This window comes from Nelumbo lutea, chromosome 1, assembly GCF_056320005.1.
Source record: "Nelumbo lutea isolate HS-2025 chromosome 1, American lotus-T2T, whole genome shotgun sequence".
NCBI lineage: Eukaryota > Viridiplantae > Streptophyta > Magnoliopsida > Proteales > Nelumbonaceae > Nelumbo > Nelumbo lutea.
The window spans coordinates 139926717-139953367 of record NC_142684.1 but is presented as its reverse complement, the minus strand read 5'-3'; the positions used below and the strand labels follow the sequence as shown (position 1 = coordinate 139953367).

Here is a 26651-nt window from a genome sequence, read left to right as displayed (position 1 = left end):
ATTCGAATCCGATCCGATACATTGTAGATCCAATCCGATCCGATCGGATATCATAAATACCGATTTGAATTCGAATTCGGTCAGGATGTCAGATATCTGAATCTGATCCATCCAATTTATTTATTTTTAAATAATAAATTATTAAAAGGAAAAGAAAATATAATGGTTTAAATAAAGAAAAACAAAAAAATACAAGTATTGTTTCAACTATTTTCATCATATATATACATATTTTTATTAAAAAAATAATAATATAAAAAATTACAAAAATGCAATATAAATAACACGTACATATATATTATAAATAAATAAATAACATATATAGGATTGGATCCCTTTTTTTGGATTGGAAAGGGGCAACCCAAATATGGCGATTCGATCCAACCTGAAATTCTGAAATAGGGATATCCAAATCCGACATTGGATCATGATCTAATCCATTTGCAGCACCCCTAACCAAACCATCTCAATCTACTTTCTTTCCTTTTATCATTTATTGGAGATACTCCTAGGTTCCTTCGTATGACTTCATTTCTAACTCTGCCCTTTCTAGTTTTATCACTCATCCATCTAAGCATATTACATTTCTGCTACATTTTTTTGGACATGCTGTTTCTTAACTGCCCAACACTCTGCTCTATAAACAGAGCTGGCCTTGACTGTTTTATAGAATTTTCCTTTAGCCAAAGTGGTATTCACTTATCACATAAGACTCTGGATGCACCTCTCCAAATTTCCCATCTTGTTCTAATTCTATGGGCAGCATCCTCCTCAATTTCTCATTTGGTGTATGTGCATTTGTTGCATGTTTGACTTTGATATGATGGGATAACCGATAACCTTAGTTTCTTTGTTGGACTGTAGAGAAGATCGACGATTCTGAAAGGCTTCGCCCAGAAGAACTGAACCAACAAAATATAGAGGCCTTAGTTGCTGAAAGTAATTTGGTACTTTATGTTCAAGTTTAACCTTCCTGTTATAAGTGTAGTGCTGTTATGTTTTTCACTTTTTGTATGCCTATACACTTATATAGTGAAGCTTTTATCTTGCAACAAACTTTTGTTTGATATATTTCTGAGTTAAATGGTTTCTACTGGTAAGTTATTCAAGAATACCTTTAATTTTCATACCAAAATAATCTTCAACAAGGCCTTATGTTACTTGTGCTATGAACTAATGAACATAACTATATTTGGTTCTTTGGTGGGGGCTTTCAAGTTGAGAATGCAATTGTTTGATTGGCCTTCAAATTAGTAGCTACTAAAGCGGAGAACCCTTTCCTATCTCTCCGTGGTACAACTACAATCTGGACAAAGTATATTAAAGCCTATTCTGTATACAAGCCGGATATAACTTCTAACTTAAAACCTTGTTTCTCTTAGCATAGAAGTAATGTTGGTTTTATATTGCTGCATGTTGTTAATTTTTTTTTACCACATGCAATTGTTGATTACTTGTCTCATTTTTTATTTGTGTTCTCTAGAGATGATTAAATCAGATGAAGGAAATCTCTGCATGCATTTGAATTTACTATTGTGATTTCCCTTTTCAATTACTGGATTTAATGGAGAATGTCCAAACAGTTTCTTATAGATTGTAGTTATAAGCTGATTTGATACAGTGAAAAACCTTACTTTTCAGAGTTTGAAGTGCTTTTTTCTTGTTTTGTAGTTATGGCCCTGTTTCTTTCCTATTTTATAATGGGACCCATTATGTCCGACTTTTTTGCAGAAAATGGAGATCCTTCCAGTTAACGATTTGGATGTGGCATTGCATGATTTTGTTAACAAGGATGACAAAATGGCTTTTTACACTTGCGTGCAATACAATCTTGAAGAAACTCGTGTAACATTCTTTTGTGCTCAAATTTCTCTAGAAGCATTAGAGATAGTCTTGGTTTGTTTGGAGATAAACAAGTTCTCTCTTGTTTTCTCAAATTCTGACTATGGTTTCTTTTTCTTGCTTTTATAGAACAAAATCTCTCGGGAGTCAGATACTCTGAAGTCTGAGGGTGAAGATTTGATTGTTAAAGTTGGAGAGTACATGCAGGCAGGGAGTTTATCTTATCACATCATGTTATTTCATGTTTTAGATAAGATACAGCTCCCTTAATGGTCACCAAGCAATTTTTTGGGTGCAGGAACGTGTAAAGGAAAGGTCAGCACGCTCTCAAGAAGGCACACGGTCCACATCCATTTCGCAGTCATTAGAGGTTATCTTACTAATTTTGGTTTGAATTTTTTGCAGAAGTTTGTATGAAGTATCTTTTATTCTATTTTTGGTTGTCCAATGTATATGCAACATATGCACTCAATTCCTATATTCATTTTCCATATAGGGTTTCAGGGGTAAAAGTAAAGCAGGATTTGGAAGTCAAGTTGCATTTAGTGATGATGAAGATGCTACACAGATGCCCTCAATCTCTCACTCTGCTGTCAGAGGTAAAAAACAATCTTCTGCAGTTTCTGAAACTGGTAGGGGCAAAGCTTCTACAAGAGGCAGGGGCAGGGGCAGAGGCAGAGGTTCTGGTAGCTTAAAGCAAACAACTCTTGATGCAACTATGGGAATCCGCTCATCTGTGAGGTCAGCCTGTGGTCTGATAATTTCCCTTGCAAAGTAATTTGAGACAGTTAATTTGTTTAGATAAAGTGGGTATTCTTAAGAATCTCGACCTTTTTCTTCTGTAGAATAAAGTCTTGTAAAGTTATCATTTCATGATATTTTGATGTTTTTATGGATTAAAGTACTTTTGTTAATCAACCTTATAGAGAAAGATTTTCTAAGAATTTTCTTCAAACATGTCAGGAAAAATAATAAAATTTAAGACCTTCAAAGAATTTCCCTTGCTTATTCCTTTTTTAAGTCTTAAAGATAAATTTCATGGATTGGTAGTGTTTGATCTTAAGGATGAGATCTATGCTTCATTCTTTTTAGGACAGAGGAATTACTGTTTTGCCCTCAGTGCATTCTGGATAGAGAGAAATTGTAAAACAGAACTGGTTTTGCCAACACCTAACGAGTATTGTTTTGAATTCATAATTTCATATTCCTCCTTTCCAGGTGGCTTGTTCCTAGGGCTGTTTCATCCACTATGGCAATCACTTTGCCCATATGCATTTATGGCATTAGTTGAAAGATTCTAGTGGTTTATTTAATTATTTTGCATTGAAAAATAAAACTATATAGAATCTTGACAAAAAAAAAAAAAGATTACACCCATGGTGGTGTACAAAACCCTAGCTTATTAAAAAAAATTAACTGCATACCTTGTGAAAATCGATTTGCACAGTATACTGTCAAGAAATCTGCTTTGGTTCTCTCATACAGCCTCGCATTTTTTTTTGGAAAGGTAGCTTTCATTCAAAAAAGAGGGGAAGGATGTACATGAGATGTAGACAAGAAATCAGGGCTACAAACAAAATGAAACACACCTAAAGCCCACTCAAGAAATAGGAAACATATTTGCACTATACATAAAATTCCTTCCCAGCCCATTTTTAACTAAAGCATCTTCCATTACATTGAGATTCCGAGGAATCCATCTGAAATAACAGCGGAGGTACTCAGAAAGATAAAAAATTTCTTGCAAGAAATGGGCAATCCTCCAGGGGTCTTCACCTTTCTTTTGGCCCATCCAGTGGTGATTCTAGAATCTCCTTCCACCTGTAATGACTCACCTTGAAGAGCTCTAGCAGTTCGAAGTGTTAGACAGTTTTTGTATGCCCTTAGCTTCAATCAAAATGATGTACTTTATGAGTTTGTTGCAAATGAATAAAACTGCATGTTTGATTCATGTTCCCTTGGTATGTTTCTGTGTAATACCCTTAAATTGGACACTTAATGAGAATCGTGTTAGTTTAGAATGTTCACAGCCAGTGGGTCGGTCTGGGGAGACCTATCCTGACAAGGCTGATACTGTGGCTCCACCAAGTCGGTTGGGGTGGCTTGTCTCAGCCACTAGGGTGAGACCCTAGGCACATACAATGTAGGATTAATTGAATCTTTGAACTGGACCAGATTTCCAGTATTGCCCTGGACCTTGGAGATTGATGGGCAAAACTCGAAAGTTACACCCGACCCCTAGACTCGATTATGATACTGCACTAGGTGTCAGATTGGACTGTCTTTGATGTATCAATCAGTGAGATCCTTAGCGGGGGTCAAAACCTGGGTATGTTGGGACAGTCTGAGAATTCATCTGAGTGGGTGATCATAGTGACAGGATCAAGCCCCTTTGTCGGACAATGGTAATGGTCGGGGATGCACTCTCACGAATGGAAACCAAGACTGCCGGCAACCGATTTCAATTGTTGAGATTTGTTTTGTAAAATATATTTTATATGAGATATAAAAGTATATACATTATGGTTTTGAAATGATTTGCAAAAGGTTTTAATTCCTGGGGTCCATATAAGCAGAGAGTGCAACACTGTTCCTTGCAGCCGAGGGAGATGTCCTCTCTTGTCGGGCAGTGTATGATCATTATGGCTGAGAGGTTAAGTGTAAGACCATTGAGGATAATACCTGATGGGCTAATCTTGCATCTGCCCACAGTCCCTGGGTGTTACAAGGTGGCTTGGCCTAGGGACCACTTAGGGTAAGTGTTGGGCCCATAAAGCCCATCTGATGGGTTTCAGGGGGTGCACTGTTCATAACAGTGTATTCGGCCAGGCTTTGTAACAAAGGCTGGGCTGAACCCATGTGGCTGATGTGTAGATCAATGTTTGGGTCCCATGCTATACAAGGAAGCCCAACTGGGCAGTAGTCTGGAAGGCTAAATGAATACATAACCTTAAATGGGCCTTAAGCCCATTTCAAACTGGGCTAATTTGATTAGTCACTTAAGGGGCAAATTCTGAGATGGATCAGCTGATAGGATTGGGCCCACACCCTATCCACTTAGAGAGTCCAAGATCTAAATAAGATTTAGATATGGAAACTTCCTAATTAGATTAGGAGATGGTTGATCTAATCTGCAGATAAGATAAGGGTTATCTCTTATCACTTAAAGGGACTTCTAATCCAAATATGATTTGGGTTAGCAACTCCTAATGGGATTAGGAGTTGATCCTTTTAAGTCTATAAAAGGAAGAGGGGGCGGTAGCCTTTAGACATCACGAGCAAGCAATACACATTTTTGTCTTCAGAGCTGAAATCAGAAGAGAGAATCTGCACCCTGTAAATACTCTCTTGCCGCCTCCTTCCTGTAGCCGCCGCCTATAGCAGTTTGATCTCCAATTCTTGGGAGATATCAAGATTGGATCTTGATACCAATCTTTTGGAGAAAAGATTGGTGGGAGTTGTATTCACAAGCCGTCCAGGTGATTCTTTGGAAGGGTCAAGTTCTTTTGGAAAAACATTGCTGATTCTGCTCCACCCTACACTGTGCCATCTTCAGTGGGAGCAGATTTTGGATCCTTCCTTGGGCGTGAACATCTCCATTGGGAGATACTACTTCTCTGTATTAGGTATTATCTCTCCCTACTCCTTTTGGTTCAGATCTGGTTCAGTTTATGGTTCAAGAATGATCATTGAAAATATGATTTTCTAAATGGGGAATTCGATTCCCAGTTGAAGGGAGAGAAAATTTTTTGAAATTTGCCCCCCTTATTTGCACTATACATAAAATTCCTTCCCAACCCATTTTTAACTAAAGCATCTTCCATTACATTGAGATTCCTAGGAATCCATCTGAAACAACAACGGAGGTACTCAGAAAGATAAAAATTTTCTTGCAAGAAATGGGCAATCCTCCAGGGGCCTTCACTTTTCTTTTGGCCCATCCAATGGTGATTCTAGAATCTCCTTCCACCTGTAATGACTCACCCTGAAGAGCTCTAGCAGCTCGAAGTCCAACCAAAAGAGCTTGAACCCAAGAAGTAACCCCCTCTGACAGCCTCACAATTGTTTGGCCTCCGAGATTGTCCACATGAAGCCAACAGATCAAAGCTTTAGTTATCCTAGTAGAATTCTATCCAAGAGAAAAGGAAGAGGGAGAAAGGGTTGGGTGGCTCCAGGAACTGTGCTAGTAGCAATCCTATCAGTGATTAGGGTTCTAGTTAGGCAGAAAAAGTGTCTCATAAAATCCTAGGGCTTCTCCTTGCAATCCTTTTATAGAGGTAGGCTCCTATTTCAATTAGGAGAGCTTATCTCATAAGTTTTTCATAATTGCATTAGGTCCCCCCATTAAGGCCCCTCTTAGTGATTACACCCTTCATATTTTGTTTGCATTTTGCCCCTTTAATGTGTTTGACCTTTTAGGTTCCTATAGGCAGTGGCAAATGATGCCAAACTCCTTCGGCATCCTAGATTGAACTCTTTCCATCTGAATTGAAACAAAACTCATCTAATTCTCCCTTGAATGTGATAATTGACCATTACTTGTAGGGGTTCCACAAATCATGAGCGACACCTAGTAGCGTGTCATGACCACCCTATAGTTTGAATTTGGTAGATTGAACCTTTCCATCTACAATTATCATGCAGTCAGATCCTTCTATCATGCAATTTCCCGAAAGAGTAAAGGGCCGTGGTGAACCACTGAACTGATGATGACTCGTATGGGTGACACTTGGAACTCTTTCCATAATTCATATTGCCTTGGCCAAGGATTACTTGAGTTACATCAATCTCAACCGCGTAGGGCATTCTCCCTCATGGAGAGTGATAGATTCCATTTTGTGCATTCACATACCTCCATGCATAAGACATCATATCCAACAAGTGCATGCTTAAATCCTTTGGTTAGGGCATAAGTGTTTGCACCATCAAACCGTAGCATCTCATACACAAGATATCAATGATGCTTCAGGTGTAAGGGTCATATACATGACTGTGATGATAGAAATAGTTATTGACAATGGATTCCATGTAATTGTTCTACTAATGGATCAAGTTCAGTGAGCTTGTTCTCTAGCAAGCACCTACATATTTGCTTTAGTGTCTCCATGCAAGTGACTTGAGATTCATCACTCCATAAGACAAGCATAATGTGTTAGTCCATACTGATAAAAAAAGTATGTGTCAATCCATCTGGATTATCAAAGCCCTTTTGATAATCCTATGACTAAGAACCATTTTAGGATCTTGTACCAATGACAGATGTATCTCAAATTCTTAATACACTTCAGAATATACCAACTTGACAAAGATTTTATGGACTATTCATGTAATTATAAATACAAAATCCATGAATAAAAACTGCCCAATTTGTATTGAAGTACGAATTGTACAAGATTGCCCTTTTAAAGTATCATCAGATTGGTTTTAGGGCATATGACTAACATTAGTAACATTAATGATTTAATTTATTCATTTGTTCGCTTTTACCTGATTGCTTTCTTTTGTCTTTTTAATGAAATAACCTATAGAAAAGGTTGTATGCAACGCATTTTTTTTATGGAAAATGGTTAGGTCCAATGTTTTCTCTATTCGTGTTGGCATTGGAAAATGGCATTCTTCTCTGTGAAGCTTCTCAAACTTAGGCAGCTTGATTTTGCAGATCTTCAGCAGTTGCTGCATCTGTTGCAGTTCACAGTATTGCTGTTGAAGAAGATGACGTGGATTCCTCTTCAAGTGCTGAAGAGAAGTATGAAGCAGATGAGGTTGATAAGAGTTCGGTATGTATTCTCTTCTTAAACTGCTTCATTTGATGGTTCCTAAAAGTAGATCATAGCAGGTGTGGGCTTTCTTTATCCTAAGTTTGTAGGTTAAATTCCCTGCTAACCAATATGTTGAGATTAATCAACATTATGCTCGTAAATCATGTTACTTTTGGCCCTTTTTGTTGTTTCTCAATTCTGCTTTTCAATGTCTTTTATGAATCTATTTCCTTTTTGCAAGTCATCGCTCTCTCAACTTGTCTTTTTTCCCATTTTTTTCTTTTAAGGAAAATGAAGAAAATGTCCAAGGAAAAGGTCACAAAAGAGCTGCTCCAAGGGGAAGGGCTAGGGGTTCTACTTCATCATTGAAGCGGGGAAGGAAATCAGATAATTCTTCAATTCACAAAATGTTCATGAACCAAGATGATGACGACGATGATGATGATGATGATGACGATGACATTGCAAATAGGATGAAGAAGACTCAACCTCGGGTGAGTGGTGTTCCTTTATTGGTTTGGCATGAACATCCTCTTGATGGTATATTGCATGAACTTTCCTTAAGTTTAAGGCCAGTATTACTAACTTTTGTACATGGCATGGGTGTGGGTATCAAGTATTTAGGTTTCCACAAGTATCTATCATGTTAATCTCTAGAAATCAAGACATAAGAAACAACTTTGAGTATATTTTTCTTAATGATTGTAAATAAAATAACTAAAATAAACAAAATTGGAAAGTCAGAAGTATTGGCACCCTGTTGGGTGTTTTTTTCCCAAGTCACCTTAAGGGTGCCAAGTGCCAACTTGACTTGGAACATCATCAAAATATTACAAGGAGTTTCTTCCCAATTGTTGGTAGTATTGGTTTTGATATTATTTATGGTACTTGTATTTAACATGTCATTTGTAGGGCAGGTGTGCATCATCTTGATATGACTATTCATATAACACTGGTGACTCCTTGTCCTCCAAATCTTTCATTACAGTGTTTTTCACCATGCACTCTGGCCTTCTGGTAACAGATGTGTGGGGACCTATTGTTCTATCAGAGAACAAAGCTCTTACTTGAAACAAGATTCTTTTACAAAAGATAAATAGTAATGGCCTGCTCCAAAAACACTATTCTCTAAATAGTTTCAAAGAGAATTAATGGTTAGTTGCAATGTTGTTAGACTCAACTGGACAAAGAACTGTTTTGGTGACAATGTCACTGGTTGAATTTTTCAAATGTTTGACTTGTTCAAGTTAAAAATAGGGACAATTCCTGATTAGTACCCTATACTTTGGGCCTAGCGACACTTTGGTCCCCGAACTTTAAAATGCGACAATTCAGTATCCAAACTTTCATAATGTGCCAATCCAGTACCTGCCATTAATAAGCCATTAAGTGGAAATTGAAAAGACACAAATGCCCTTCAAGTGTCATCTAATTCTCTTTATCAACCATCCAAACGTTAATAAAAAATGAACAGTCCCAAATCCTTTCCTCTTCTATTCAAGAAAGTTGGGGTCACCAGAATGCCCACTGAGACATGATCCCAACTTTCTTGAATAGAAGAGGCAAGGATTTATGACTGTTCATTTTTTTTATCAATGTTTGGATGGTTGATAAAGAGAATTAGATGCACTCGAAGGGCATCCGTGTCTTTTAAAATGCCACTTAACAGCTGGTTAACAAATTGATTAACGATAGGTACTGGATTGGCACATTATGAAAGTTTGGGTACTGAATTGTCACATTTTAAAGTTCAGGGACCAAAGTGTCACTAGGCCCAAAGTACAGGGTACTAATCGGGAAATTTCCCTTAAAAATATGAAAAGAATTGAACTCCACCAAAAACTAAAAAATGAGAAAGAATTTAAAAGAAATGAAAATGGTTCTAGAGTATCTTTTAAAGTTGTTTTACATCAAAATAAACTTAAAATAATAAAGATTTGAAAGTATAAAGCATGTTTATACATATAAATAGGGTAAGCCTGAGCAAGTCAACATTTCTAAGAACAAGCAACCAAAAAAAACTGCTGTTCTCAGTTCCGGCAAGCATGAGAACTCAGGTTCGAGTCTGATAGTGGCCACTTCACGTGAAAATAAAAAGGCTGAAGGTTAGGATTATATCCAGTCTATCCCTCCCAAGTCCCAAGACCCCATATAGCTGGAACCAACATTGGGTAACAGCCTTTTCTTGTTGTCGGTTCTGGTGGTCCAAATGTCAGGTATGGTTTATGTCTGACAACATAGCACATTAATGATAAGAGTATTGAGAAAGGATGATGTACAAGTTGGACATTGGATCAGGGCTGAAAAATGGTATTCATTTGTCTGAATTTGTATTTAATCTGAATCTGATTCTCTTATAATTAGATTGAATATGGATCTACCTCAATCCAATCTGATAATGTTTAAAATTTGCATAAAAATTAATATTTATTGAATGTTGTACGTTTACCAAGGAGTCGTAAATTCAAGTCTCATAAAAATTATTTTTAAGTGATTTTGTTCATGATATAAAATATCCATTTCTTTTTTAGCTTATTTTAAATATAATATTTTGGTCATTTTTAGTTCAATTATTAATGATGGTAAATATCCAAATCCTGATCTAAATGCGGTGGATAAGATTTGATTCAAATTTGAATATTAATGAATCAAATTTGGATTTAGATATATCCAATTCAATCCGATTGCCTTGCAACCCTACATTAGAAGCAAGCATGAGCCATTGCAAAGCTATGCAAGCTGTTTACTGTACAAGCTTCTTATGACAATCAGGATTTGCTGTATATTCCATTCTTATTAATTCCACATGGTTAAGCAGCTTCTCCAACTATTGTCAGGTGGCTAGGGAATTTAAAGTTTCTTTACGGTTTTTTCTTGTGCGTGTGTGGGGGGGGGGGGGGGGGGGGCGCTCAATGGATTGGGGCCCCTTTGGAAAGCAAGGTCATGTTTGTTGGTTGGAAGTCTTCCTTATTTGCTATTTCTTGGGAGATGGTGGAAAGAAATAAATAGAAGAATCATTGAACTGATGCTTACACCAAGATCCACTGTAGTGAACCCCACAAGGTTTGCATGTTCTTCATGGTTTAGAACCGTTCACTGGTTTTAAATTAAGTATTTTTTTGGCACCGAGCTTTAGAATTAAACAGACTGCTATTGTCCCTGTATTTACAGGTAACTCGGAATTATGGTGCTCTAAGGAGATGATCACATCAAAGAGTTCTCTTGTTCATCCTGGAATGCTGGTTGGTCACGGCTGAATCACCTTATAAGAAGCCATCTGTTTAGGTTTCCTAGATTCCTAAGAACATGGCAAACGATATATCAAGCAGCCAGACTCTTTTTGCAGTTGGTAGAAAATTCACAGAATACACTGATCTGCATTTTAAGTTTAGAGCTTCATTTGAATGTTCACCTGGCAGGGATGCCGTGTGTACAGTATTTGCCTTTGCCATTCCAAAATTATAGCACTATAAATGGTATCCCTTTGTCCAAATTCGATCTGTTAATTGGATCAAATATGCATCTATCCCAATTCAATTCAATATGATCTGACTGGGTAATATATGTTTATATCTACGTAAAATTAATATATGTTTACCAAGTTATAAGTTCAAATCTACGTAAAATTAATATATGCATATATTAAAATCCCAGTGCAATTGATTCAGCACTAAATCTGATTTTCCTGAATTTGGATGTTAGATTTTGCATATGATTAACAATTGGATTGGATGTGGGTTTAATGCCATCCAAGATTAAAATCCCAGTGCAATTAAAAACTAGGGTAAATTACAAAGACCCCCTCCCCCCTGTCCATGAGACAAAAACCCCCTTTGGTTAGCTTTCCATTGAAATCTGCCATTGCAATATTTTTTAATCTCCATACCACCCTTATAATAACTATTAATTGGGAGAAAAACACTGTTCATCTTCTCTGACCTCATGATACACGAACAGCAGTGGTGGTAGTTGTTGCAGCGGCAGTGGATTTCCGTTGAAGTCCCTCTCTCTCTATCTTTCCTGATCCCTCTTCCCCTTCCCTTTTCTCTCCTCTCCCTTTCTGAATTCCTCTGTTTTCCGTTTCTTGCAGATGGAGAATAGACAACAGAAGGATGGAGAACAGGCAGGATCTACTTGCCAGCGTTTCATGAGATCTTCTAGTTCTAATCGTTTATACACAATTGACTCACTTTCTGGGTCATATTTATGCAATATTTGTTGCTTGTTGAAAGAAAAATTGATATATTTGCTTACCTTTCTCCCCGACCTGGTCCTAGAAATGTTTAGAGTGCTCTTATCTTGAGGCACTGTCAGTGAGATTCATAAATGAACTCGTCCATGGTATAAGTGGCTCTATAAACCACATCCCTGATTTCTCGAAGGAAAATCTTCAAGCATGTCATTTGCATCTCCTTTGCAACACAAGCTATTTGATAAGTCAGTTGGAGTATTTTGCAGAGGTCTCTTAGTTCATCTTCAATGCCCCAATTCAACCCAAAATCAATCAACAAATTGGAGCACAACTTGTTGACACGTTTGCAAGGAGGATCAATTCTCAGTTTGGTTGGGTCAAACAGGATGTAAATGGGGTGGCGGATGGATGAAGAAGGAGAAGCGTGAAATCTAACTAGAAATCGAAAATGGATCATGCCATTTTACTTACTTGCCTATTGCCATACTTGGCTATTGACGATTGATTAAATAGAAAATGGATTATGCCCCCGGAACCCAAAACCACATATGATCATCTCTCTCTCTCAGACAACCAACAAAGTTAAAGCTCGATGCATCAATGGGTCTTGCGGACAAAAGAATTCCAACTCAGAAGAACCATTAAAGCGAAAGAGTTAAAAAAGCCAAAAGAGTCTTGAGCAGAGAAGTAGAGATCCATGAATTTATTACTTAAGATAGAGAGAAAGCCATAAAAGAGTGTAAAATCGAGCAGACAAGGAAAAACAGTACTCTAGGTGCAGCGCCACACATTTCTGTTTTGGAGGGCCCATCTCCTTCTCTCTCCTCTCTCTTCCTGGTATCCCTTGCCTTCCCTCAACTCTCATTATCTGCTTCTCTGTAATCATCACAACCTAAGTATCTGGAATCTCCCTGTTCAAACCGCTGTTCATGGTAGATGTTTACAGCACCAATTTTCAGAGAAAGGCTTTACATTTTTTAGCTCTTTTAATTAGAAAACAAGCCAATGCGGTGAGAAAGACAAAGAGAAGAGAGTGAGTAGCAGTAGCTGATAGAGAGAGAAATGGAGGAATGATGTAAGCAAACACCTGTTCTCCATCCTTCTACTGTCTGTTCTCCGTCTGCAAGGAACGGAAAACAGAGTAAATCAGAAAGAAGAAAGGGGAAGGGAAGAAGAGAGATTGGGGGAGAGAGAAAGAGAGGGAGAGAGAAAGAGAAGGAGAGAGAGAGGGAGGACTTTAAGGGAAGTCTGCCACCGCTGCAACAGTTACCACTTCGTGTATGGTGAGGTAGGGGAAGATAAACAATGTTATTCTCCCAATTAATAGTTATTATAAGAGTAGTATGGTGATTAAAAAATACTGTAATGACGGATTTCAACGGAAAGCTAATGGAAAGGGGTCTTTATCTCATGGTCATAGTATGGGGGGTTTTGTAATTTACCCTAAAAATTATTATTTTATGTACATATGTATATATTATTATTAATAATAATACATGATGAAGCAATTTTAAGAGATGTATCATGGTACACTTTAGATATGTATGGATATGGACGAAAAATCAAAATACACATGAATACACTAATAAACTCAAATTAATCTTAAATATATATATATATATATATTATTATTAATAATTACAAGCAAGTATAATGTGGCTTAATGATGGATTTGTGGTTGTCACATGCTAATAACCAGGGTTCGAATTTTTTTTATTTGTAGTTTCAATATCTAGTTTAAGACTTTAAAGTGTATTTAATGGCATTCTTTAAATTCAAATTCAAATTTGAAATATTGATTAAATACATGTAGCATTAAATATAAGAGTTATTGAAAGAGTGACAGTAATTATTGAAGTTACTAGGAATAATTATAAAAAGGGTAATTGTCTAAAACCCACCAAATCATATAATGATAACTTGACTAATGGACATCTTTAATTTACTATTTTACCTTTCATTTATATTCGGTCCATTTTACCCCAATCTGACTCGGCCAGTGAGGTGCTGGTCGGAGTTTTAGACACAGGTGATATCTTCGGCACAACCAGAGTGACCACTGGATTCATAGCCAAGACAGCGTGAGTACCAAAGTTGGCGGCGGCCGGACTGGGCCAGCACTCGCCATGGCACTCTCTGGTGCCATACCTCTTTGAGGGCTTGGCGGTGAGAGGAAAGGATGCTGTACCTCTTTGGCGATGAGAGGGATGAAGAGGGACGAGAAGGCGGTGAAAGGGATGCAGAGGGATGTCGTACCTCTTTTGCTATACTGATCCTTGCTTGTTCCTACTGGAAACTCTCTGGGCAGTTGGAAGGGGGAGAAGGCAGTGAGAGGGATGCAGAGAACGAGGACGAGAAGGCCCACGACGCCATCAAAATTCCAATTTCTGGTACGGTTCTAGCTTTTAAAAACTACTAAAAATAGAAACTTATATGTTCATTTAACTACAGTTGTAGTTGCAGTTGCAGTCACCTCAACCCAGTAAAGTGAAACCTAGTAAACCAACCAATGCAGTTGCAGTCACCGCAAAGTGAAACCCAGAAAAAAAAGAAAGGGTAAACATCTCTTTGTATACACCGTGACCCATCAACTTGTTCATTTAACTCATACCAACGGTTCAGAGAAACGTATGGACGTTACAGTTCGGATCTAAAGCAAATCAGTAGAAGAATTCTGGCAAAAGTTTTTGAGTTACAAACAGAAAACCTTTTCCCCTATATCATTTCTCTCGTCCCTTTCTCCAATTTTTAACCCTATAAAAAGAAGGAAACAGATTAAAATCTTTCTTCTAATGGATTCGCTCTTGCTTCCATCCCGAGAGAGAAGAAAATCAACCAGAACAATACATTAATTGAATGCGCTCAATTGTCAACTACCCTCCTTCCTCTGCTCATCTTTCTGCATATATCAACGAAAGGCCTGCTCACTAACGTACTATCACGTCACGAAGCAGCTCCTCTCACTCTGCAACATCCAATATTTCAACCCTTCCCCACAAACTCGCCTATGACGGTGACGGTACTCTCTCAATCCCGTTAGTGTGGATCGAATCAGCAAATCCTGTTATATGATGTGGCTGCATGTAATTGCATGATGTAGCTCGAGGCTACGTACTTGTGTAGTAGCTGATTCGATGGTCCTAAAGTATGGGCTTCACGATGAGGACTGCAAAAAGAGGCGTACATACTTTGCAAATTCTTCAGGTTTCCAATGAGGGTGAAATCTCACTACCAACCATTCAGTCGGGCAGATTTATCTCTTAGAGTGAATAATTGTAGAAGCCCAACTTCGACGACAAGGGACTCAGACCCGTCCCCAATAGTTGGAAAGGCGAGTGTGAGGTTGGTAAGAATTTTAACACGTCCAATTGCAACCGGAAACTAATCGTCCCCAGTAGTTGGAAAGGCGAGTGTGCTGTCGGAGCATTTGCGGCTATGGAGCAAGGAGTACTTGTCTCTTGCTCTGCCGGAAACACCGGTCCGAATTCTTACAGCTTGTCGAATGTAGCTCCTTGGATAACTACCGTAGGTGTGGGCACATTGGACCATGCCCGGCTTACGTTAGCCTTGGAAACGGGAAAAACTTCTCCGGCGTGACGCTTTATAGTGGAAAACCGTTTCCAGATTCCTTAACGGAGTTCGTCTACGTTGGTAACGCGACCAACATTACAAACGAGAATCTTTGCATGGTTGGTACTTTAATAGCTTAGTCATGAAACATGCATTTAGCTCGACACCGTTCAGGGGCAGTTTAGTCATTGAACTTTAACGGTATGGTGAGTTTTGGAAGTGATGATGGGTTTTGGACAATCACCCTTATAGAAATTATTAGAGAAAAAATAAATAATATTAAAAAAAGAAATTGTCTAAAATTCACCATCACTTTTCATAAATTACCATTTTTTACCGTTTGTTATATTCCACTGATTCTGCTTCAGTTTCCTCTCTCTCTTTCTTCGTTCATCAAGCATCAGCTACCTTCTCAACTGCTGCAGCCTCAACATTTGCCCCCCAACTTAGCTCCTTAGCTTTTACAGCTGCCTTGATTGCATCCTCCGCAAGCATGCTGCAATGTAATTTCATCGGGGAAGTGAGAGATGCTTTGCAATCTGTGTTTTTTTATGGCTAAGATTTCATTTGTTTCCCTCAGTAGCTACGGAAGAAGAAGCGATGGCGGAACTGAACTTCCTCCCTTTGTTTCGCCATTACCCATTTAGTAGCTACAGAAGAAGTGATGGTGGAATATAATCTGAAAGCATTTTCACAGTGCAACCTACTCCATCCCCACCATTTAGTGCCAAAATAAATAAATGCACATTCAAGCATCAACAATCTTCCCAGTTTCTTCATCGACCTTTATTGAAGTTTCATGACATCACCGCAAGCAGGAGCACCAACAAGTCTCATCCTGACTGCAGGGTCGTTCTTATCCAAGGATCCGATGTTATGGGGATTATTGCAGTGATCGGCGACCCTGTCATGGTAGAGACGCAGCAGAGTTTGTGGTTGTGTCTGGTTCCTCTGGCTCGAAAACCCTAGAAATCTCTTACAACCAAGCCTCAACATTTTATTATCCTCCCAAATTAATATTTATTTATTTATTTTGTTTATTCTTTGGTTCTTTGGAAGCAGCAACAGCAAGGAGTTGTTGTGGCTACAGAATAACAAGGCTTGGTTTCAAATCCTTCACTGCCTGGAGAACTTTTTTTCCACCATAGTGAGGAAGTTGTTGTGGCTTTTGCAGAAAAGATTGACTTGTTATTTAAATACTTGTCAGAAATTAATCTAACCCACAAAGCATTTGGCTCAGTTAGCAATCGCCATGCTTGTTTAGCAAAAACAGCCTTGTTCATATCTTCCATCTTCATCAGATCCAATCCACCCGCATTCTTGGCTTTACAGAACTTGTCCCAGGATATGGGGTGTCTGGGATTATCAGCTTTACCCTCTGACCACTAAAAAAACCTTTGGATTCTATCCATTTCATTCTTAGTTTTCTTAGGTAACAGCATTGTGTTGTGCCCATAGTATAAATAGGCAATAGCTTGCATCATGGCCTTGACCATAGTAAAATGAAGTGACCTCCACTTTAAATGAAAGAGAATGGAGGTAAGAAGAGGGTTATTTGTTTAAGAGTATGGTAGGATGTAAGATGATGTGGAGAATTGAGGTAAGAGGAAAATGGTTCAAATTTTATATCAATTTGTCGGATGCAAAATTTATATTGCCAGTGAGTGCAAAGGAGACAAAAGGGTAGAAATTTTGTATCATGTAGGAATGAAAATCATAATTATGTACAAATAAAGAATACAAAACTGAACCAGGTATAGATTTTGTGCCCAGCTAAGATTTGCAGTGCTGCAACCATATACCCTTACGTTCTATGGCATATGCAAATGCATGTGTGTGTGTGTGTGTGTGAGAGAGAGAGAGAGAGAGAGGTGGGGGCTTGAAAGGAGAAAATAAATGGACTAACAAGTATGTGTATCCCTAGCAAAGGGTTTAGGCTTTAAAAATAATTTGATCTATGATCTATATCTTTAATATTTTTAGAATGACTAGTAAGTGTATATATGCTTTGTACGTGAAAATTCTAGATGATGGTAATGATAGTAATAATATATCCAAAATTTTTATAAACTTTATGTATTTTTTCTATTTTTCTATTTTTTTATTATTAATCAGATGTAAATTGCAAAATCCGAATTTGATTACATAAACAACTCATCCAAATACATGATAATTGGATCGAGTTATAAGGCTTCAAGTATCATTGAAAAGCCTACTTGCTTGGCTAGACTCTTCTTTTTACAAAGTTTATCTTTTTGGTGTATCTTTTTTCTTTTGCTCACTTGTCAAAAAATTGTGATAATCGAATAAAGTTGTGAAGTTTCAAGTATCATTGATAGGCCTACCTTTTTGGCTACACATCTTTTTGTAATGTTTTATCTCTCTAATATATCTTTTTTCTTTTGTCCATTTATCAAAGCAATGTAAGATTTAAATAGAGAGAATTGAATGACGTGAAAAGTTATAGTTCATTTTACAATTTAAACATTACAATTAAAAAAGGTATAAATTCAAAAAGGAGTAATTTAGTCAAAAGAAAGTTCAACAATTTTATTCATATTTTTAATAATAGTGTAAATATAGAATTATAAATGTGTTTGATTTTTTTCTATAATTTTATTTTATATTTTTTATGCAAAATAATTTTAATATGTTACATTCACTTTTTGTTTATTATGATAAATATATGATATTATAAATGTGCCCGAATGTTTTTTTTGCAATATCTATGTATTTTTATTTTTGTTTTTTATATTTTATTATTTATTTATGACATTAAAGTTTAACACATTTAACCCAAAAGTTGAACTATTTACTATTAATTTTTATATTTCACTTTTGGTCAGTTTTAAATTATGTATTTCATTTTCATTATCAATAAAAACAATTCTTGTTTATTATACTTATTTTTTAATTTATTAATAAATATATCATAAATGTCTAATTTTTCTAAATTTTTTTAATTTTCTATATTTATTTTCTATTTTAAGATTTTTATTTACTAACTATGACTTCATAGGTCAATAAATTTAATTCGAATGGTTGAATTGCTTAGCCACCCAATTGAATAAAGAATGGTTTTGTTTTTGTTATATTGTTAAAAATATTGACATAGATATAATTAGTAGCATTTATTAGTGAAAAATAACTTAAATATAGTATTTAATAAGAGAAAATGAGATTTAATACACAAATATGAACATTTTAGTAGCCATTAAAGTTGGCATTGGTGCTATAATAAAATAAATTTTATACCCTTTTTCAAGCAAAGAAATAGAGGATAATTTTGGTCCAAAAAAAGTTTCACACTGCATCCACACTTTTATATAATACTAGTAAATACACAAGGACTTTGCACGTGGCAATTCTAAGTGATGATAATGATAGTAATACATCCAATTTTTTTTTATAAACTTTATATATTTTTTTAGTTTTTTATTATTAATCAGATGTATATTACAAAATTCAAATCTGATTACATAAACACCTCATCCAAATATTTGGTAATCAGGTTGAATTGTGAAGTTTCAAGTATCATTGGAAGGGCTACCTACTTGGCAACACTCTTCTTTTTGTAATGTTTTATTATTTTGGTGTATATATTTTTTGTTTATTTATAAAAAATATAATATTTAATTAGAGGGAATTGAGTGATGTGAAAAGTAGTAGTTCAATTTACAATTTAAACATTAAAATTAAATATGGACTAAATTCAAAAATGAGTATATTAGTCAAAAGAAAGTTTCAAAATCTTATTCATATTTTTAATAGTAGTATAAACATAGAATTATAGATGTGTTCAAAAAAAATTATAATTTTTTTTTGTATTTTTGTGTGTAAAAATAACTTGATTCGGATAGTTGAATTGCTTAGCCACCACTTGTATTAAGAATGGTTTTGTTTTTGAGTTAGTTTTAAAATATATGGGTTTATGTTGTTAAAAATATTGACATAAATGTTAGACAATGTATTCCCTTAGCTCCAATCAGAATGATGTACCTTATGACATTTAAATGTAAATGAATAAAGTTCATATTTGATTCATGTTATTATGGTGTGTTTCTGTGTAATACCCTTAAATTGGACACATATGAGACTCGTGTTATTTTAGAATTTTCACAGTCATTGGATGGATCCGAGGAGATTTATCCAGCCAAGGATAACATTGATGTGCTGCCAAGTTGGTTGGGGTGACTTGTCTGAGCTGCCAGGGTGAGACCTGAGGTACATGTAGTGTGGATTTTCTTGAAACCCCGAATCGGACCAGAATTCCAGTACTGCCCTGGACCTTAGAGATAGATAGGGAAAACTGGAATGTTACACCTGACCTCTAGACTCGATTATGATACTGCACTACGTGTCAGATTGGGCTGTTTTTGATATGTCAATCAGTGAGATCCTTAGAGGGGGTCAAAACCTGGGTAGGTTGAGACAGTTCGAGAATTCATCTGAGTGGGTGATCATAGTGATAGGATCAGCCCCTTTGTCGGACAAAGTGAATGATCGGGGATGCACTCTCTCTGATGGAAACCAAAACTGCCGACAGTTAATTTCAACCGTTGAAATTTGTTTTGCAAAATATATTTATATAGAGACATACATACATACATACATACATACATACATACATACATACATACATATATATATATATATATATATATATATATATATATATATATATTGGTTTCAAAATGTTTGCAAAAGGTTTTAATTCTCGGATCCAAGTGAGTAGAGAGAGCAACACTATTCTTTGCAACCGAGGGAGTGGTCCTCTCTTGTCGGGCAGTGTTTGATCATTATGGGCTGAGAGGTTAAGTGTAAGACCATTGAGGGTAATGATAGCTATAAATATATAACCCTAGCAAGTGTACTAATTATCAAGTAGTATAATAATATCGTTCCCACAGGGATTTAACAAAATAAGTATTAGAATCACAGTTTTCCCTAATTATTTGGACAATTCAAAATTTAGGATTGAGCAAGAACTACTGAAAATAAAATTGGAACAAAGAAAATAAAAACAAGGGTGATCACTTAATCGAATATGCAAATGATGAAATCGCTAGGGCTTTTGGTCCACCTAACCAATGTAATGAATATTGATGGGTTTGATTAACCAAGATTATTTGTCATTCTCATAAGCTGAGATTTTTCCAAATTTATTTAATATTCTCTCTCAAGATATACTAAACCTACGCCCATTAGGTAACCCTTCGATTTCTCGAGTAGAGCTCTCAAGATGGAAGTGCATTAAGTCCAAGAAAACCATTAAATTCAGATGAATCATGTATATATATCACTATATACCATTCAATTCACACTATGAATTATTCTGTCAATTATGTGAATTCCTCTCTCATTTCATTCACATAACCCAAATCAATTAAGAGGTGGCCAAGCTCTTAATTGCAATAAGCACAATAATTCATAGACTCTATGGAAATCACAATCTTGGATAAATCAAGAAGATAAAAATATATTTATTAACATGGTTAGGCTTTCCATAGCCCTAGCAAGAAAACAAATCAGTTCATGATGGAAGAATTAAAGCAAACAAAGGGGAAGAAAGAACTCTTGAATTCGCCCATGGTGCTGAGATCTCCTCTTCTTGCCGCCACCTTCTTCTTAAAGTTTCTTAAATTCTTGAACCTTTCTTGAACCCTTCTTGACTGATTGCTCCTTGCTTCTTGATTCAAATCAGAAGTTGAATGATTGAATAATTCAGTGATCAAGTTATTCTTCAAGCTGGTCCCGCCCCCTCCTTATAGATTAAAGGGGAGAGGGTGGTCTCCTACTTTCTCTTGAAGTTGATCTTTACAAGAAATAGAAAGTCCTATCCTAATTCTAATCCTATCTCTTTATCTCTTGAACCCAATCCCTTTTTCACTCTAAGATTACATCAAGAATTTAGATCTAGAAGGATTCTTCTTAGTTTCTTGTTCTTGGATTCGTAATAGACCTCCTCTGCGAATTGGACTTCAGCCAGGCTTTTCTACAAGTTGGGCTTCAGTTGCGGATTGGGCCTTCCTACGAAATTGCCCCGATTTCGGGCCCGGATTTGACTTCGATGTAGGCCAAATCTGCAAAAGCCCAAAACATGAAAATTGTGTCTTTTTCTCTTTTCCAGTGGATCTTGAATCAGCCCATTCGGAGTTCGGATACGCTAGTTAGGCCCAGATTACTGAACGATGTTGAAACTGTGAAAAATTGTCCGATTTGTCTTTCTTTGCTCCTGATGCCTTCTTTCATGCCCTGAACAGAAATATGAGTCCAATTAGGTGCTAATTCAGTATAAAAGATAGAATAATTGGGGATAAAAATATGATAAATTCTACTATCACCAGGTAACACCTGATGGGCTAATTTTGCATCTGCTTACAGTCCTTGTTTTTTTATAAGGTGGCTTGATCCAGGGACCATTTAGTGTAAATGTTGGGCCCATTAAAAGCCCATGGTGATGGGCTCAGGGGTTCACTGTCACCTACGATGAATTCAGCCAGGCCTTGTAATAGAGGCTGGGCTGGACCCATGTGGCTGATGTGTAGATCAACGTTTGGGTCTTATGCCATACAAGGATACCCAACTGGGCAGTAGTTTGGAGGATATGCGAGCACATGGACTTAATGGGCCTAAAGCCCAATTCGAACTGGTATAATATGATTATTTAAAGAGGGGCGATTATGTGATTTAGATCAGCAGATAGAATAGGAAGTTATCTCTATCCACTCAGAGAGTCCAGATCCAAATAAATATTTGGATTAGGAAACTCCTAATAAGATTAGGAGGGTTGACCTTCATCTGCTGATAAGATAAGGGTTTATCCTTATCTCTTAAAGAGAGTCCAGATCCAAATGAGATTTGGATTAGGAAACTCCTAATGGGATTAGGATAAGCTCTCTTTAAGGCTATAAATAGAGGAGGAGGGCGAACCCTACTACACCCAATCAAATTACATATTCAAGAGAGAAGACAGTTGCAGTTGGACTGGCGCCATCTTCTGCTCTTGCCGCCTCCTATTGTCGCCGCCATTTCCAGTTCGATCTCCACCTGTAGGAGCGATCAAGAAAGGTTCTTGATATCAGTTTTTGGTGAAAAGTTGATCTAAAGTCATGCTCACACACCCTCCATCGAATTCTTGCCGAAGAGTTCGGTTCTTGCTGAAGAACCACCTGTTGATTCTGCTCCACCCTACGTTGTGTCATCTTCTGTTAGAGCAGTCTTTGGCATTTTCTTTGGGCGCGAACACCTTCATTGAGAGTTACTGTTACTCCTTATCAGGTACAAACCTTTCCTACCTTTTGGTTTCAGATCTGGTCTGGTTTAGGTTCACGATTGATCATTGAAAATGTAGTTTTCTAAAATAGGGAATGTGATTCCCATATGGGAGAAAGAGAAAATTTTGAAATTTTGCCCAACCTACCTGTAGGGTTCGACTATCCATATGATGGATCTCTCATCCCTTCAATGGTATCAGAGCCAGAAAATTGATTAGATCTGAAACTGCACAAATGGGCAAAAGGCGTTCTACCCAATTTGCGCAAATAATGGATTTTCTTGGAAATCGGTTCCCAGATTAAGGGCAATTGATCTGAAATTAAATATTTTAAAATATAATATATATTTAGAATTTTTCTTTGTATTTATCTTGATTTATGGGTTGTTGGTACGATGGAGATCGCATTCTTTAATGGCGTAGGAAAATAGTGATTTGCAGTTCTTTACATTCTGGTTTGTAATTGTTTTTTTTAATTTTCTAGACTGAATGTATAGGAATTCAATTTGATGTAATAGAAAATTAGGGTTTTCTATTTTATTTCAATCAAGTTCGAAGCTGATCGCGTAGGAGGAGATTTCGCAAATTAGGGTTTCGCTATCTGTGATTTGCAGTTTGTGAAACTGCAAGTTATAATCTAACATCTGTTTTGTAGGTAGTAGATCTGCGAACAACCCTAGTACTAATTCTTGATGGTCTTTAATCAGTAATTTGATTTTAGAACAAATCTTGAATTAAAAATCAAACCCTAGACCCATTCAAACAAGATTGGACCAAACTAGTTGGACCAAATCTGAAGTTCGATGGGGGCTGTTCGATGCCCTAATTTTACTCCTGGGTCAAGGGATTGACAGTTAATTGCAAGACCTAATTCGGCCCACACCTGTAAAACCCCATTTTAATGTGTTAAAACTGCTTAAGCCCATTAACTGCACAAAAGCTATATGGGCCGAACTGCTCTTTGCTATTCAGCCCATATACCTAGATAATATTAATCAGTAATATTATGAATTATCATGGGCTTTAATAATGGGTTTTACAGATATTAATTGATTGGATCAATTTTATCTCTGCATGTGATGTATGGATGTGTGATGTGCAATGCTCATGGGCCATAAGTACTTGGCCCATGCTGATACGATAGTGGCTCTTACGTACACCATGGCTGAATGCACATCATTGCCATGATGTCCTTAAGATCATTGGATGATCCTCCCTTTGTGGTGGGCCCTAGACCTCCCCTAAGAGGAACCGAGCGGAACCCTAGCCATTTAAGGCCCACCGAAATCTGGCTTTATGAAAGTTAGTGGGAACCACTTTGGTTTGACCTAAATTAAACTAGGGCATAACTTTTATTCCCTTCTGAAATATGAGTGCATGTGATAAGGAGATTCATATGATGAATCTCTAAAGGCCTTCCATCATTAGCATGAAGATGGGTCCTTCAGTAATGAGAAAACACACCATAAAATTGGGCTATCCATTTGTTGCTAGATCTATTGGAATGTTTCATAAGATAATAGGGGCCTCATAGACGATGTGGGAGGGTCCTATCCTAAAATGGAAGACTCTCTCACGGTACCTTGGCGTTCACGAATAAGATGAGTGAGCACTCACTGGACAAAAAGGTTTAACCTAAAATGGCAATGAACCTTGTTTGACAAAAGCCAAAGGGAAAGCTCATACAATGAGTGGATATGATCCTTCACAAAAAGGTAGTAGGGTTATGCAGCTGAAACAATTGGTTCCATGCATCCTATGTGATTTCCCACATTTCCAGAGACATAATTCGTAGTCTTCGTCACTGAGATAGGAGGGAAATGTCGGAGATGAATAAATGGAAATGGAATATAGATTAAAAACCATATCTATGTGGATAACATGAATCAAATTAGGTTGTGGACTAATGTTTGCTTTTTATCAAAAATGGCAAACGGATAATTCACTAATCTGTTGGGCGACAACAAACTTAAGAGGCCAAACTATGCTGACTGGTACCGTAATCTTATGTTGATCCTGACCTCTGAAATACTAGACAAAGTAGCTAAGAATCTTGTCCTGGAACGTCCGAGTGATAGGGCTTCTGAGGCCCATAGGAGGGAATACCAGGAATGGGAAGAGAAAAATTCCCTGGCCCGCTGCCATATCATTGCTTCCTTGGATAATCCGATATAACGATAGTTCGATCAGATCGAATTGTCCAAGGGTATCTTGGATAGTCTGAGGACAATGTACGAAGAGCAGAATCGTTCTACTCGACAGAAGGTCTTGAAACAATTTATGATTGCGTAGATGTCCAAGAACCAGCAGGTTCATGACCATTGTCTTCGGATAATGGGTTACATCAATGAACTTGAGGCTCTTGGATCCGGGCTTAACCATGTCACCAAGGTAGACGACATCCTAAACTCTTTGCCTCTTTCCTTTAATCAGTTCATATTGAACTACAACATGAATAAGCTAAATGTTAGTACTCAAGAACCCAGCAATATGTTGCAGAGGGCCGAAGAACTGATAAAGAAGGATGAGCCCATTGCTTTGCTTGTTGAAGCCAGGAAATCGAGCAAGAAGAAGAGGAAGGCAAAGAGAAAGCCTCAAAAGAAAACTACTAAGTCTAAGAAGCAGAAGAAAGATAGGGCATCAGATGCTTGTCACTTCTTCAAGTAGACCGACCATTGGAAGTTGAACTGTCCTCAGTACCTGGAATCCAAGAAACAAGGTAATTTCGAATCTTGTGTCAGTAACTAATTACGTAAATCAATGGTTCAAACCGCACTCAAAGGTAGGGCATTTCCCATTTTTATAGGAACTTCTAGACCAGAACCAGAAACAATGGTATCTCCAATTATAGCCCCTCTGGGATGTAAAATATATCTCTTCTCGCCATCCCCATAGTGTATGAGACAAATGTATGCATTTCGATTATGGTCATATTCTATGGTTACGATTCTACCAGATATGATTCTACCAGATATGTCTTTTTTTTCATTCTGTCGAAAATCGATTTTACGGTATAGACGCTTATGACCTCCCCCTCTATGCCCTGCGGTAATGATTCCTCTAGCATTACGACCTTTACCACAATGATGCTGTCCATAGATCAAATTATTTCGTGGATTGGATTTCACTTGACTGTCTACGGCTCCATTGCGTGTGCTCGGGGTAGAAGTTTTGTGTTGGTAACTTCTGCTTCCTGATGTATTGACTTTGGGGCTTTGACTCATGCGTGTAACTCACTACAGGGGTTCAGGATAAGTGGAAGACTGAGTGATGGAGAAGTGACTCTTTACTTGGGGACTTCTGCAAGTGTTGCAGCTACAACTATAGGAACTATAGAGTTGATTTTCAGAGAAAGAACTATTGTACTGAAAGATTGTCTTTATGTATAGAATTTGAGAAGAAATTTGATTTCTGTTTCAAAATTGTGTGCGGATGGATATTCTATTATTTTTAGTAATATGATTACTATTAAAAGAAATAATAAATTCCTCGCATACGGAGAACATGAGAATGGTCTCTATGTTCTTCATCCTTCTGTGAAACTAACATAGCTGAAACTATGTCGAATGACATCCCCAAGAAAAGAACCCGTGATACAGTTAATCCCACGTGCTTGTGGCATTACCGACTTGGCCATATTAACATAGATCATATCACAAGGTTGGTAAAGGATGGTCCTTTGGATTTTCTAACTATAGAAGATCTTCTAACTTGTGAACATTGCCTTCAGGGTAAGATGAAGAAACAACCATTTAACGGTAAGCCTGAAAGATGTACAAGCACACTTGACCTTATACATACTGATGTATGTGGTCCCATGAGTGTTAGGACACGCAACCAATACGTTTATTTTATGACATTTACTGATTATTACTCTCGATATGGTTGCGTGTACCTAATGAGACACAAGTCTGAATCATTTGGAAAGTTCAAAGAGTTCAGACAAGAGGTCGAGAAACAGTTAGGGAGAGAAATTAAGACCCTTCGATCATATCGAGGTGGCGAGTATCTC

At 37.1% G+C, this 26651-nt stretch overlaps 1 protein-coding gene, 1 long non-coding RNA gene and 1 pseudogene across 18 annotated transcripts in view; 1 reads left to right on the top strand and 2 right to left on the bottom strand.

The window, feature by feature from the left end:
* The window catches only part of MRE11 (DNA repair and meiosis protein (Mre11)), a 39648-nt gene extending 27591 nt beyond the window's left edge, over positions 1 to 12057 (top strand). For 10 of the 17 annotated variants that reach the window (XR_016099676.1, XR_016099660.1, XR_016099661.1 and 7 more), the window contains exons 16-24: positions 865 to 947; positions 1732 to 1845; positions 1972 to 2049; positions 2141 to 2212; positions 2339 to 2583; positions 7502 to 7619; positions 7889 to 8095; positions 10439 to 10664; positions 10773 to 11143. Coding sequence is in view for 7 of the 17 variants with exons in the window: in XM_088946948.1 (XP_088803074.1) it covers positions 865 to 947; positions 1732 to 1845; positions 1972 to 2049; positions 2141 to 2212; positions 2339 to 2583; positions 7502 to 7619; positions 7889 to 8095; positions 10773 to 10805 (950 nt within the window). In the remaining 10 variants the exon portion in view is untranslated. Of the gene's footprint in view, positions 1 to 864; positions 948 to 1731; positions 1846 to 1971; positions 2050 to 2140; positions 2213 to 2338; positions 2584 to 7501; positions 7620 to 7888; positions 8096 to 10438; positions 10665 to 10772; positions 11144 to 11691 lie in introns of those variants that run through there. The other 7 variants (XM_088946986.1, XM_088946971.1, XM_088946954.1 and 4 more) reach the window with 2 other exon arrangements.
* A 411-nt stretch (positions 12058 to 12468) lies between these two features.
* LOC148877933 (uncharacterized) lies at positions 12469 to 13088 on the bottom strand. Its single transcript, XR_016105713.1, has 2 exons — positions 13030 to 13088; positions 12469 to 12913 (listed from the first exon to the last, which is right to left on the bottom strand). It is a non-coding gene; the product is annotated as an uncharacterized LOC148877933 (long non-coding RNA).
* Positions 13089 to 15756: 2668 nt separating this feature from the next.
* On the bottom strand, positions 15757 to 16359 carry LOC148877932 (iron-sulfur cluster assembly protein 1 pseudogene; annotated as a pseudogene).
* Between the last annotated feature and the right edge of the window lie 10292 nt (positions 16360 to 26651).